This window comes from Marmota marmota, unplaced genomic scaffold (genome assembly GCF_001458135.2).
Source record: "Marmota marmota marmota unplaced genomic scaffold, marMar, whole genome shotgun sequence".
In the NCBI taxonomy this organism is placed as follows: Eukaryota; Metazoa; Chordata; class Mammalia; order Rodentia; family Sciuridae; genus Marmota; species Marmota marmota.
Window position 1 is genome coordinate 40,407,357 of NW_025999968.1, and position 15,627 is coordinate 40,422,983.

At 34.2% G+C, this 15,627-nt stretch overlaps 1 protein-coding gene across 1 annotated transcript in view; it reads right to left on the minus strand.

The window, feature by feature from the left end:
* The window catches only part of Tmprss15 (transmembrane serine protease 15), a 121,441-nt gene that overhangs the window by 1,050 nt on the left and 104,764 nt on the right, over positions 1-15,627 (minus strand). The window contains exons 22-24 of the mRNA XM_015478421.2: positions 8,276-8,457; positions 6,952-7,047; positions 3,337-3,476 (exon numbers count right to left, since the gene is read on the minus strand). Of these exons, the coding sequence (XP_015333907.1) occupies positions 3,337-3,476; positions 6,952-7,047; positions 8,276-8,457 (418 nt within the window). The remainder of the gene's footprint in view (positions 1-3,336; positions 3,477-6,951; positions 7,048-8,275; positions 8,458-15,627) is intronic.

A 15,627-nucleotide genomic window follows, 5' to 3' on the forward strand; every position in this document is an offset into this window, starting at 1 on the left:
TAAATTACACAACTTTTATTTGTGCACAATGATTCCTGAGTAATGATAATGATAATGGAACATGTATCATATTTAATGATGTAAAAGTGACAAGTATTTCTCCTATGTTAATTATGTGAACATTTTAGATTAATTTATTGCCTTTTTATGAAATAATTTAAGTCTTATACACTTTGTTTAAATAGACTGGTGTAGCAAAATATTTCATTCTTAGATTTATGTTAGAAAAAATCAGAGAGACTTTTTGTCTGAATCTTTATCATCTCTGATCCCTCTATTTAAAGGAAAAAACTGGGGTCTATCAAAGCACTTTTATTTTAATCTTGGGTGCACAGGAACATAAATTACATTGGCAATCACAGGTTACCTATATTCTAGATGTAAAAAGTATGTTCAAGTTGTTTGAAGGTAGGGACTATGATTTTTATTTCTGCACCCTAAGCCCTTACCATATATATATATATATATATATATTTTTTTTTTCAGGAATATTTATGAAACAATATTTATCCAAGATTTAAATTTCACATATAGTTTATGTCATTAAAAGTACATTTCAACTGCTTGAATATTTTCAAGAGGAGTTATTTGATTTTCTTCATGTTTTCTAAAATAATTTAATTTTTATTTTAAGAGGGACCCAGACATTGATTGTACAAACAAGGATTTTAGCTTACCCAGCCCATACTAGGTCAGTTGCAGTTATTCAAGACCAGGCAACAGGCTTGCTGCCTTTCTGGTGTGTGGTCTATCTGGCTGGGAGCCTGAGGTCTGTATCCATCATGTACCATCATCTTACTAAGCATTTCAGTTTAGTTATGGACCTTCTTGTCTTAAATATCTAATATGCTCAATGATGGTACTTCCTTCTTCCACTCTGAAATATGTTACTTCAAAAATATGAATTAATATTGAGAAGATAAAGTATTAACTTGAAATATATTTTTCCACTCACATGTTATATTTATAAATAAACCTAAAAATCACTACCTGTTCTGAGTATAAGGGCTGGTAACCATTTTTGTTTCGAATGATGGTTCTGAAACTTAACTATCAGAATCACCAAAGGTGATAAATGTGGAGCTCACAATGCCAGACTCCAATCTCAGAGGTTATGATTTAGCAGGTGTGTGATGAGACCAGAGGATCTGCACTTCTAAAAAGTTCTGAGGTGATGCAGATCTATCTGCTGGATTGAGGAAGGGTTTGAAAATTGCTGGTATGGAATGGTGAACAGAATGCCCTCCCCTTAGTTTTACAGAGAGAAGTCATTCTCTAGTTTTTGTTCTTACTTTTAAATCCAGACAACTGCCTTAAAAATGCAAACCTTTGGTAACCCAGATGTTTAAGAACTTGTGAATGCATCATGAGGCAAATTCTGAGGTTAAAATCTTATGCTTCAAAGTTATTCAAACAATATATCAATAACAATTTTAAATAGTGTATTAATCAGTTAATCCTCTTATAAAACAGAGCATTAAAGTTGAACCAAGAAAATCATATGACAATCTGAAGTTATGATTACTCAATTATGATAACATTTTGTTACATAAGGTATTTCCTTGTATATGAGAGACTTCTTACTTGTTGATGAATAGCATACTTACACTCTGAAATCAGAGCCAACTATAAGATCTCAAAGATCTGGCATGAGTTATCAGCTTAATGTGATCTTAACATCAATAGCATTAGCCATCGTATTTTCTGCTTAGTGAGTGAGGTGTATGCCACACAGTCCCCATTAACTATAATTGAGGTCGTACAGCTGATTTCCCTCCTGCACAATAATTCTATAAATCTCCCCTTAAGTGGCAATATATCTTACCTTTAGTACATCTTTCATTTTAAATGGAAGTATAAGATCCAGAGGTAATTTTTATACAAGAAAGCTATTCAATTTTACTTAAAATTGTGTGTTCATCAAAGCAGAATAAATGGAAAACTCAGTTGAAAGTTTAACATGACTTGAGACATTGATTTATGTGATATATATATATATATATATATATATATATATATATATATATATATCTGTATAAGTGTCTACAGTCTTGTCAAATTATAATATATATGTGTTAATAAATGAATCAAGTTGTTATATTTTAACACAGTGAAATCCCTTTCCACGATACAGGTTTCTACTTCCACATGTATAAATAATACATTTGGTCAGTAATGCTTTCAGGTTTAATCTAATTCAGCAGATGTTAATGCATTAATATTTTATTAATTTTTAGATACAGAAAATGTATTTACTAAGTCTAAAACTAAAAGCTGTTAATATCTTTGAGTGCTTGCTTTGTGCCTTATAAGTGAGATATCACTTAAACTTCTCAATAAATCTCAAGTGATTTGCCCAAAGTCTCACCAATAAGTGGTAAAGCCAGGGTCCAACAGGGAAGTCCAAACATAGAATTAAAAAATTTGTGAGTAAAGAAAGAAATTATTACAAGAGTCATGCATGTAATAACTAACCTATTGTTACACCTATAAATTGATTATGCTTTTAGAATTTAGTAGAACTTCTTATTTCTTAACTGTATGTGGATTTCATGGAGCTAAACAATGTATACATTATTTCTAGGTGTAAGATGTTTCACTGAGGTAGTAGGTAGGTAAGAGATTTCTTCTGATGGTCATATGGGTCAAAATCAACACTTCAAATTAATTGCAATATTGGCATTCCCACTGCATTGAGTACATGTTATGACATCTCTAAAATGGAATGTAAAAGATAAAAGAAATACTCTAGTGTAATACTTCTAGAGCCAAAATTATCCTAGGTTATTAACTTCTTTGTTCATTTTCCACTTGATTAGCTGTATCTGGCTTTTACCAGGCTACTCATGTTTGTTTTGTTTTTTCATCTAGAAGTTATTTTTGGTCACCAAACACCTGGCCTATACTTTAAAAACAGGATTGAATATTAGAGAGCCACAGACTAAAATTTGCCCTCAGCCTTATTTGTTTTGCATTTTGCCTCAGGTTTAAAATGATTGAAAATTTGAAAATAGATGCTTTTAGATAAGGTACAAATTCTCTGATTTATTCCAGGTCCACTACTCCCCATTTTTACCTTGCCACCTTGCACATTCAAGTATTATACCTAAAGACATATGGTTTGTAATCCTTGTTCCTAAACATTAGTTTTGTTTCCATTGCTCAGGGCTACTGAGTAGTACCATGCAAACAGGCAAAAAGTCACAATTTTGTAAAAGAAGAGGTGAAGTTAAGGGGTCTTGATGGTTTCTTTACTCCCAAATTCTTGTTAAGCAATAAAATAATTAGGTAGCAATACTTTCTGAAAGTGTAAGGTGAACAGTTTTACATATTTACCTTGCAGGTATCTATTCCTCCTTCTTCATAGCCTGCACATATCATATTTTCAGTAATGTTATATGCTGGCATCTGTTGCTGACATTTCTCATTTGATAGAAGAGGAACATCAGCTTCTTGTAATATGTTTGCAGTAGGTCCTGTTCAGAATGGATAATGCAGGCAGCCAGTCAGAAGTGATCAGCATGCACCCCTGAATGAAGCACCATCAGTCTTATTTATCCCTGCATTTTGCTCTCATTATCGTGTAATGTGCATATATATAATGGAACTAACTACTAACCTTGAACTTTAGAGCATATAATAAAGCCCATCTGTGGATTTTGACAAATGGGTTAACAGTAGTTCATTTTTTTTTCCCTTTCCCAAGGGATACTTGGAAGGGTAGATTGGAGCAGGGCAAGCTTTAGGCATTTTCAGTAATTTAAAACAGTTACAGTTTTGCTCATGGAAATAAAGCCTGCCAACACAAAGAGATCCACTCAGGGAAATTAGCAACAACATGGAAATTCAGAAGTGCTTTTCATTTGGCACCTGAGGAGGTGCTCCCTCCTGTATAATGGCATCAGCTTCTTTGTGGTGCTCTGTGAGTGAGCAGGTGCAAACCAAGCAAAGGACAAAGCTCAGATGAACTGTGCCCTGGTCTAGGGGCAATCAGCTTGTCATCCACATGCAAGTGAATAGAAAGGAGACACACTATAGCAGAGTGCGTTTCTATTCTTTTTATAAAAGGATTCATTCACTGGGAGTATGAGTTTCTGTTTACTGAAATACTAATCCAAAGAGGAATGGAAACAAGCAGGTGTTAGTGACTCAGAAAAGGTACCCAATAAGCACTTTCTAATAATTTGCAATTCTATTTGGTTCTTTAAGACAGGGTAAACGTTGAGGATAAGTTAGTACATTTGACAGTGTTGTTGCAAAAATGAATGTGAACTCACTCCTAGCTAAGTTTAATTCATGCACTAAAAAGATTGAAGAAACAGACAAGTGCATATGTGTGCATGTGTGACTTAGGTGCAATGCAGTTTGTGTGACTCAATGGTGTGTTGGCAAATATGTAGCAAGAATTTCTCCAGGAAAAATCAAAATGTACCAGTTTGCTGCTATAAACTTTCCACCATAACTGACTTTAAAGCACAACATGACAGTGAAAATAGAATTGGGAGGAGTCACACAAAAATGGCTACTAGCAGCCAGTGCCTCAATATCCAACAGCACATGATGGAATGGGATAAGTTTTACAGTTTGACAGTAGATTTTAAGTGAAGGAAAGATGGAGGAGCAAATTTAGCACATCACTGTCATCTATCTTATGAAAATCAAGGATGGGCCAGTTGATTAAATTTTACAATAAAAGCAAAAGGCATTTTTTTCTCCTAGCCAATGAATAGAAAATATATTTGAGTTGAGAATAAAATTATTTAATAAAGGAAAATTTGAACGGTGTTCTTATATTTAATATTTATTTGTTCATATGAGGTGCCATGAGCATAGTTAAGTATATATGTGCCCCCCCATAAACATTTCAATACAATTATTTTAAGCTTATTGATCACTTTGAAGAATATCACCTCTTTACTTCCTAATGGACAATATGGTCATGGTTTTCTTGGCTAATTAATTAGTGCAATATACTCATAAGATGGGAACCTGATTTTATGAAATTAATTAGGTGGGACTCATAAGGCAAAGTTCATAAAATTCATTAAAATTGAAATCATCTGGGAAATATTAAACATGACCTGGATGTTTATTCCAAAATGAAGTTGACCTCAGATATGTTTTTTTCCTTGTTTCATACCATTCTTACAGACTTCCTGATGTCAATTAAGCATATATTTTAGTTATAATAAATAAATGTGAACCTAGTTTGCTCAGCACAAAAATATTTCTTATGGAATAAAGAGTCTTAAATTTTGCTAGTGGACAATTTGGTTTTGTAGAGTCTATATGTGGCCATAAAATGCATTTTAGTTTGAAGTCTGAAAGAAAAATATCATTTAGAAAACATTTTTACTATTTAAATTTTAAATTTAATAAATCATGCCATTTTTCAAATGAAGGAAATATAAGAGTATATAATCTTTGACTTTGATTTACTTTATGGACATCAGACATGAGGCATTTTCAACAATATAATGTAATTGCTGGGGACAGCATTTACTGGTATCTCTAAGCAAGCATCTGACTCAGAACTTCATGCTTTTTCTAAGGAGAAGGGAAATTTTCAACATGAGTACTTTAATTCTGCACCTCTCCACAAGATTTTTAAAATTATATTAAATAAATTGAAACTTTTAAATATTATAGCTATAATTTCTTGTGACCACTGAGGCACTTCTATCGACTAAAGAGTCTTTCCTTTTGATTTACCATTATTAAATGTTCAAGTATGTCTTTGGTGGGATATTCCTGTTAGGAATAATGTTGTCAGTCAACCTCACAGCCACATTTAAAGAGTATGGAGTACTGGAAAACTTTTTAAAAATTCAAGTTTGTATATTTTGAGTTATAAATTCTACTTTATTTTTTAACTCATACATGAAAACATCAAAATCATACATATTAATGGAGTGCCATGTAATAATGTACATCAGGTAATGTTGAAATCAGGTTAAACTTTTCTATATTCTCATTTATCAGTACTTTACAGTAAAAACTTTCAAAATCCTTTCTTCTAGTTTTTTGAGTGTGCAATACATTATTGTTGGCTGTTTTAATTCTACTATGTAAACCAGAAGGTCTTTTTAACATACTCATGAGTGGGATTTTTGGAACTATATTGTGGTTTTATTTTTAATTTGGGGGCAATCCTCCATCTTTTTTTTTCCAATAATGTCTGTACTAATTTATCTTTCCACAAACAGTGTGCAGGGGGTCCTTTTTCTCCACATCCTCACCAGTACTTCTTATCATGCATCTTTTTTATAATTGCCATCCTTACTGGGTAAGGTGATGTCTCATCCTGGGTTTGATTTGAATTTCCCTGTTGACAGGTGATGTTGTTTGGATATATTTAATATGTTTTGCACTTATAAAACATGTGAGTAAATAATAATGGGCATATTTCAATAGATAGTCCTCAATGTAAGATTCATGCTGTTTCTGAGTCCTCTTGCCACTAGGCTGTGTCAGTGTGTTGAAGCTAGAAGAGATTTCATTCTCATTTTAAGGAATTTGAGTAGGAGGTCTTTACATTATAAATGAAGATACTTTTATTAATTAGAGAAATGGCTTTTGATAAGACTTTATCAATATACTTTACAAAAATAATTATCTATAATCTGGGATTATATTCATTTAAAAGGTATATCTTCTCTATTTGCCAGAGTGTTTATTATACAAAAAATGAAATATTAAGTTTTGTGAAATGTTTGTGATCTTTCTCAAGAGCATTATAGTCTTATAATATGCTCTACACAATCTATAAAAAATTAAAATACTATATGAATACAATATTATATTAATGTTAATATAATCCTGACAATGCTTTTAAGAAATACAAAAATAATCATAGTATGAGTGTTTTTAAAAATGTTGACAATATTCACAGCATTCTTATCATTAATGGGCATGTCTGTTTTAAAAAATCTGCAAAATCTGCTCAATTACCTTCATTCCCAATCATTCCCCATCCAGCTATAGAACAATTTCTTCCTGGAAGAAAAACTTGATTTTCTTCTGGCAAACAAATGGGTTGTATGTAATCTGAAAAAAAAAATTAAACAAAAAATAAAAACAGATACACATTTTCTTCTAACAAATTTTAAAAAATCAATATGTTCACTGTTTAGTTTCAAACACTTGTATTTTAGTTCTTCCTGCCTGAAAAACTTTCAAATGTCAATCATAGAAGAAAAAGGAATTTGAGAATAATACTTCTGTGACAATGGACTAGGTGCTACTGTTGGTCTTTGTGGGATTCTCTACATAGTCTCATAATTACTCCTTTATATGGCAAATAATGTCGTATTTAGGGAGTAAATTATTTTTATCTGCTAAATAATGATAGTACTCAGTGAATATAGAGCCAGTTCTGTGAAATCTAGGTAAGGCTGATTCTCAGGATCAGTTACAAGAAACTTGGGTTAACATTATAAAGTTTTTAGATAATTGTTTGATAGGGCACTTATGAAAGAACTAATATTGGTCACTGACTCTGAAAGTTCTTCTGCATCCTAACTCCTTGGTGTTCACTTAGCACCTAGTACCTATAAGACCCAGGTCAGACACAAAAAGGAAGAGGGTATGGTGGTTACCCTCAAGGACAGGACCATGAAACTAACCACAGTAACCATCTGCCTTTGATTAGTGCTGTGATGCCTGTACAGATGGAATTTCATGAGGACACAGAAAGGGGAGCACTTTCTCTTAATTGGGCATTGGAAGACTTTAGGGCAAAGATTGGAATTGAGCAGAGGCCTTCAAGATAAAAGTTCACTTTCTCAGGTGACTTTTGTTATATCATCTGTGCATTTGGAAGAAGTCCTTCATTTACTAGTCTAGTAATATTATTTAATGTCTTTTAAAATCTTCATTACATGGATAATGCAATTCTTACTTAGAGAACACATCCTTTTTTTTAAAGTTTACATCTTAGTCTGTCCTTTTGATAGATGAACCCACATTTCAATTACAGAAGAAATAGAGAAGGCATGAGTAATATTATGACCTATTTCTTAGTGCTGTTCCTTTGAGTTTACTGATATAGAAATCTCTAAGAGTTTCATTCTACTGATACTTTATAGAAGGTTGAATTTAAACACCTTGACAAAGGAAATTTAATATTTTTTTTCTCTATGCCTCAATTCAACTTAAGTTATAATGACTTTGTAACAGATTTTCCAATTAATATGTTGATACTGATGATATTTCAAATCTTATTTTGGGTTGATTTGAGAAGATAAAATAAATAAATAAAAATGATTCCTTTTACCTGTATAATTAACTTTAACTTCAAGATGCATCATGGCAATATCACTGTCCTTTTCCCGTTTATTGTAATGAGGGTTTATGACAATTTGATCTATCAACCGAGTTACTATCTGAGGAGAAGTCAAATTTGATCTCATGTTCAGGCCTAGGACTGCTGTCCATTTGGATGGGTCCATATTTCGCCTAAAGTTGTAAAAAATAAGTATAAGCCTCACTTTTCAAAGCAGTTACTCTGCAAAAGCTATCTAACTGCAAACAGTAGGAATTATGAATTTCCATTCTACAATATTCCTGTATTTCTCTGTAGGGTTTTTCTTTACAATATTTCATATTTGTTTTTATCATTCTTAATTCACATAAAATTGGACATATTTGTGGGGTACCATGTGATATTTCAATACATGCATACATTAAATAATATTCACATCAGGATAAATATATCTATTATCTCCTCAAACATTTATTATTTCTTTGTGGTGAAAACATTTACAATCCTTTATTCTAGCTCTTGTGAAATATATAATACATAACTTATCCATAGTCACCCTATTGTGCAATAGCACACCCAAACTCATTTCTCCTATTTTAGCACCCTGGACACACTTTTCTCCTTTCCTCCCTCCCTTCTACTCCCCCTTGATTACTCCAGGTTTCTTTGAGATCAAATTTTTAGATTGTAAAAAGGGTTAAATTTTTATATTTTGGTAAGATCACAGAAAAAGCCTTAATTAGGACTAATCTCTCTGTCACTTCTCTCAAGTTATCTCTTGACCTTTAGTTATAGATTGTGGTTCTCCAATCTGGATGTACATTAGAATCACCTGGAATGCCTTTAAATAATGTAAACAGTGGTTTCCCCCTTGTCTCTTCTAATTTAATGAGTATGGTATGGACCATCAGGCAATTTTAAAAATAATTTAAAAATAAAAACTCCACATTTAGAGTAATATATAACCACATTTGAGGGCCTCTGCATTGGATTGAATTCTATCATGGGATCCTTCAGAAACCACAGCAGCTGATGTAGTAATAGAAGGAAGTTCAGAGACATTCTCCAATTTAGGGAGTCACTGAATTTACATAGAGTTAAGGTAAGCAGTAAAACTTATAATGATACTTGCTCAAATAATTTCCACATACAAGGTTGGCTTTCAATAATGTGTTGGTAAAGGATACTAATTGTGTTATAGGACAGATGAAATTAGATAGTAAATTATAATCTGAAAGTGTTTAAGGACTCCTAAATATGCTATTGGTCTGCAATATCTTTATGCCAAGAAATTTCCAGTGAATAGATGGAATTAAAGCCAATTAAGCTATGTTCACAATGAAGTCAAAATCCAATGACTGAAATTATAGATAGAGAAATCGATTCAATTCTTAGCAATTGCAAATGCCTAGTTTAGTGTGGTATTTAGAACATTAAAATTCAAATCATCTGCAAATACAAAAAGGGCAATAAAGCTATTTTACATCTATCCATCTACTTTTTCATCTACCTATTCATTAAGAAGATCAAAATACTAAAAGAGATTCCATTTACATGTCTAAAAGTTTTTATTTTATTCCCCAAATTATCATGGTTGGTCAAGTAACAGTTATCACTAAAAGCAATGGATAACTAAAGCTTCCAAAGAACACCTACTGACAGCACACTGTATAAAAACTGGTGATTTAAGGAGTAGTGGGTGGATGTGAACTAGGTTAGACTTTAGAGCCTGTGCATGCACCAGCAAACACCTAGTACAGCGATGGGTTCTGCAGGAGGAACTAGAAACTGGCAGGTAGGATTGAAGGTTTGGCAAGCAGGAAGGAGAGCCATGCTCTGCCATTGGATTACATGCTCAAGCAGGGGAGGTACTTCTGCTCCCAGTAGTTGCAAGCAGCTCCTGAAGTGGCCCAGATGCTGAGCTAGGAACATCTTCTAGTGCTACAGGGAAGAAGGCCCTGTCTGCTTGTCAAGAAGCCTTTTGTTTTTCTTTCAAGCTAGAGGATTCATGCTTGGCACACATAATTTCTGACATGCTGATAACATTCTATTGTCACTGAACACTGGGACTCCCCTGTGTACTTTGGCCTACCTAGACTAGAGAGAAATCTCTTTCCTGTTGTCCTGTTTCTGAAATTTCTCCTCTATCTATCATATCTAAGCTAGATTTCCACAAATTCAACTGCAAAGCTTTCTGCTGATTTGCCTATCTGTTAACACTGAAAGGAAACTGATAATTATGCAATTTTAAGAATTGTATGTTTTTCCTCAATATTTAATTTATGTATGTACCCAGTATTTATAATAAATTAATCTTAAAATTACTACATCATACAATTTCTTACTTTATACTTCATTATATTTCTTATATATTTTATATTATAATTATTTATATAACCTACATATGGAATTAATATTTTACATTGTATGCATATAAATTATCTATATAAATAATATTTATTGTATCAACAATCTAACATTTAAATCATCACACTATTTGCTTAGAGTATATGAAACACATATATATATTTTTTGAAGTTAACAGAGTATATATTATCATTAAAATTATAAGATATTTTCTCAAGTGTTTTCTATATATTATATCTTCAGAATATATCATATGGAAGTGCATAAAGGCATATTCAGTTAATTTGTTACAGATTTAAATTAGTATTAAATTAAAGCAATTTAGAAAAAGGATAGCTGAACTCCTAAATTCATATCTCTTTTGTAAGCACTATATTTGAGAACTAATAAATGTATTACTGATGAGAGTGTAAGTAACGTAGATTTTAGTAATTACTATTTCCTCTCATTATTTTGAAGTCCTGAGTAGAAAACTGATATATGAACCATGATCTGTGAAGGTTAAATATGCATGCTTCAAGCTAGTGTCTAATTAAATGCAATTTATGACAAGATTAATCTGACATATTCTTGATCATTTATAAAATTGTTATTGTGCTACATGGAAAATAGCCTCCTTTTTCATGTTATTTCTTTCAGCACCTGTAAGTAGTTCCATGGTTAGGAAAAAAAATCCCTTCAATACATGTTATTTACATTTATCTCTCAAGTCCTGCTCAGAAACCCTTCTGTACCTATGAACTTAACTTTCCCACAACAAGTCCATGACCAGCATAACCAGAACTGCTAACACTCCATCCTGTGGTTAATTCCAGAGCCTTTCCTCAGTAGAGAGTGACTAGAGAAACCAGATGTGACAGCCAGTGCTTTCAAACTTTTATAAATCACTTGAGAAATTTTCCAAAATTTAGATTCCTAGTTTTCATCTTCAGAGACTAATTTGGAGGGTCTAAGTGGGTCTCAAGAATTGGTGCTTTTTAATCATTGGGATCCTGGGCGATGCAAAAGCCTTCTTAGCTTTTTCATTAACCCCAAAATGAAGGATGAAAGAAGAAACCCATTACAGATATCAATTCAGGCGAAAAAAAGAGAATTAGTATGTTTTAAAATTATTCTGGTCTCAAATAATTTACAGTCTAATTAAGAGAGGAAGAGTTATAGGATAGAAGATAGAAGGGCCTGGGGAAAGAGATGATCCAACTGGATAGACAAACCTCAACCCACAGAGGTTAACAATGGGAGATACAAGACAGCATTGGGCAAGAACGTTGGCTGAATTTCCACCGTATTTCACCTCCATTTGTACTGTAAACAAAATGTTTATCCCAATAACAGGGAGAGTAGAAACACAGGTTGGGAGGGAACAGACAAGCATGCCCTCCTGACTTCTGAAACCTCAAAACTAACACATTTCCTAGCACACAAGTGGTGCACTGGATGGGTGAACCAATGCTATCCCTGGACTAGGCTGCTATGTGTTACTGTGTAAATAACTTTATTTCCCTGATAGTCAATATTTTAGAAAGTAAATATAGTAAAATAACTGTGCTAGAGAAACACAATATGTTAAAAGGGAAAAAAATCAATGGGGTTCATATGTAAATTGAATTTTTTTTGTGTGTGTGTACTAAAAATGGTGCAACAGCACCTCAGCAAGTTTGTCCACAGCCAGCACTAATGTGCACTCCCAGAGGAGTGTTTTTGTTCTCTATTTTTATCATCTTTTGCAAAAGATGATAAAAATCCTCGAAGGATAGCCAAATGCTAATTTATAAGACAAATAAAAATTAGGATGTTTCCAAAATATAGGTTTGGTGCCAGAGAATAAGAAAGCTTTAGAGGAAATCTGAAAGAACAAAGAGTAAATGGGATAACACCAGCCAAGTTTCATCAATCTGATCATCAGCATAATTATCCTGGTTAACAAAATAAGCTGTTTATGAAAGGACATGGAACTGGAATGCATGTTCAAAAGGTAGTTGTGAGTGAAACGGGGGTGGGGAAATTGGATATGTTCAATTTTTAATCCTTTTCCAAGTAAGGAAAATAGTTTTATTATATGTTTTTTTCATTTCATCTATTAAGTAGAAGTCTGTTCTTAAGATGTACGTACACATGTAATTGTTTAAGGGAGCAGGAGTGGTAAGTACAGAAAACTGGGAGCAATTTTTGACTTTGTGTTATTCACAGAAACTTAAGGAACCATCTTTGAATTCCCGTCTTCACTTGACTTCCAAGGCTCTCCACGCACTTGCACTTGTAATTTTCCTTTGGTTTCATTCCTTGTTGTTTTCTCCACTTTTTTCCCCAGCTGCCTTTCCCTTTTCAAACTCTCTATATTAGAATATTACTGGATTTCACCTTTATCTTCTATTCTCCATCTATACTCAGTCCATACATGATCTTATCCAGTGCTACCATCACTTTAAATACCTGAAATATACTTGAAACTTACAAACTTTTATCGCAATTACTGCATTTCTGAAATTTAGGTTAGCATACTAATTAATCCGTATTAGTAGAAATGTCCAACTTACATGTATAAAATGAGAACACTTATTCCCTTGCTAATTCTATTTCTTCCAATTTTCCTCACATCATTCATTGTGAATATATCAAACTCACCCTGCTGCTTACTGTTTTAATCAACTTTTTTTTTGTTGTTATTGTTATTGTGAACAAAAGACCTGACAAGAACCATTTTAGAGGAGGAAAAATTCATATGGTGCTCAGAGGTCTTTGCTTCAGAGGTCTTAGTTCATGGATGGTGAACTCCATTGCTTGGGCCAACGTGAGGCAAACCATCATGATAAAAGGGTGTGGAGGAAAGCAGCTCAGCACATGGCAATCACAAAGCAGAGAGAGAGAGCTGTTCACCAGGGACAAGATACATACTCCAAAGCCATGACTCCAGTGACCTACCTCCTCCAGTCATACCCTACCTGCCTATAGTTACCCCCAGTTAATCCATACAAGTGGAGTAATGCATGGATTAGTTTATAACCGTAACAATCTGATCATTTTACCTTTGAACTTTCTTGCATTGTCTTGCACCTGAGCTTTTTGGGGACACATATCTACACCATTTCACATACTTACACGAGTAATTCTTCTCTACTCCTTACTTCTTATCTCTGTTTATTAGTAAATTCAGATGAATCTGACATAAGAATTTATAAATGACATCTAGCCACATGTCCAGCACCCTTACTGGTGATCCTAGGGCACCATTTTCTCTAACTGGTTTCTACAATTTCATCATGACACCTCCCAGTAGTATCATCTCCACACAGAAGCTTGATTAAATAAAGTTATTATTTAGTTCTCTAACTGGTCACTGAGTCCATTTACCAGGGGCTAATGAGTCCTTATCAGGGCCTTCTCTGCACCTTCAATCTTGTTCCTGTTACAGCCAGTCACTTCCTGGCCACAGCAGCAGGGTTTTTCAAGGTGTTTTGGAATAGGCCTAAATCCTCTTACCCAAGAACACTAGTACTTGGCTACCTCTACACAAAATTTGTTTAACTTCTCCTTCATTTTGTTCTTCAACATCTATTGGTTCAGTGTAATCACCTGATCCAAAAAGGCCACTTTACTCTTTCAGTTTATACTATTTTATATTTCTTTATTATACGTATCACTTCCTAAAATATTATATTGAATGGCTTTCTGCCTTAGCATATAACAGATCTGCCTTAGCGGATCATTCTGCTCTGAAAAACTTGGATTTGAAAGCAGGGATATAACTGGGGCCAAGGAAGTTGCATTTCTTAAAGGTATTACAGCCTTTAAAGAAGCACTGAAGACTTTGTCCAGTGACAATAGGAAAGATGACTTGAGAGCGTCTCAGGAATTGGCAAGACCACACCCATCTGAGGCTCTAGGGTGTAAAAGTAACCATTCCCTTAAGAAGAGACAGTGGGGCACTCTGCTTGCCCAATGGTGCCTAGGAAGTTGTTTTTCAGTGTGTTCAGTCACCTAGGCACCTAGCAGCTATTCCACCAGGGGTCCTGGAGATGTGGCTACTGTGGTAAGATGGCCTAGAGCTTGGTGGCAGCCACCAGGTTCTGGTTCTGCAGGAATGCAAGATGCTAGAGTTAGAGGGACATAGAGGCTTCCACTGAGATTTCAAAGGAAGGCCTGAGAGGCCAGGCAAAGTGCAGTAGGATCACAGTTCCTGTGGACAGCCCCTGAGAGGACCATACATGATGTATGAAGGAAGTTGATGCTGGAATGGAGACCCCTGAGATGAAGAAATGCCAGTAATGTGCAATATTTGCCTAGGAAAGCTGCAGGAATGGAGCATAGACCAGCCAAGAGAGAGAACATGTGGTCTGAACCAGCAGAGCCATGGGGACAGAGTTATACAAGTCCTTTGCAAAGAACGCCAGGATGCCAAGTGCTCCAGATGCCAGACATGGAGCTAGGGAACTTGTTTGTCGAGCTGGATTTTGGTCTGGCTTTCGTCCCATCCCTTCTTTCTATGCCCCTATTGCTTCACATGGAAATATTTACTTATGTGCCTTTATTTAGGATGCACGTAACTTGCTTTGGTTTTTTATAGGAATTCATGCTGAGAATTTGCCCTTAGTTTCAGAGGAGTCATTGTACTTGGACTTCTCAGCAATCTTGGAACTGTTGAGACTATGGGGACTCCTGAAAAATGGACTAAATGTATCATGTGTTCTGAGATGGGCATGAGCTTTTGGGGAGCTGGGGCATAATGTTATGGTTAAGACATGTGGTGTCCCCCAAAAGATTGTAAGTCAGAAAATGCAAGAAGGATTAGAGGTGAATTGCTTGGGTTAAGAGAGCCTTAACCCCTGGTTCAATATACGGAAATCAATAAATGTTATTCACCACATCAATAGACTTAAAAATAAGAACCATATGATCATCTTGATAGATGCGGAAAAAGCATTCGACAAAGTACAGCATCCCTTTATGTTCAAAACTCTAGAAAAACTAGGGATAACAGGAACATACCTCAATATTGT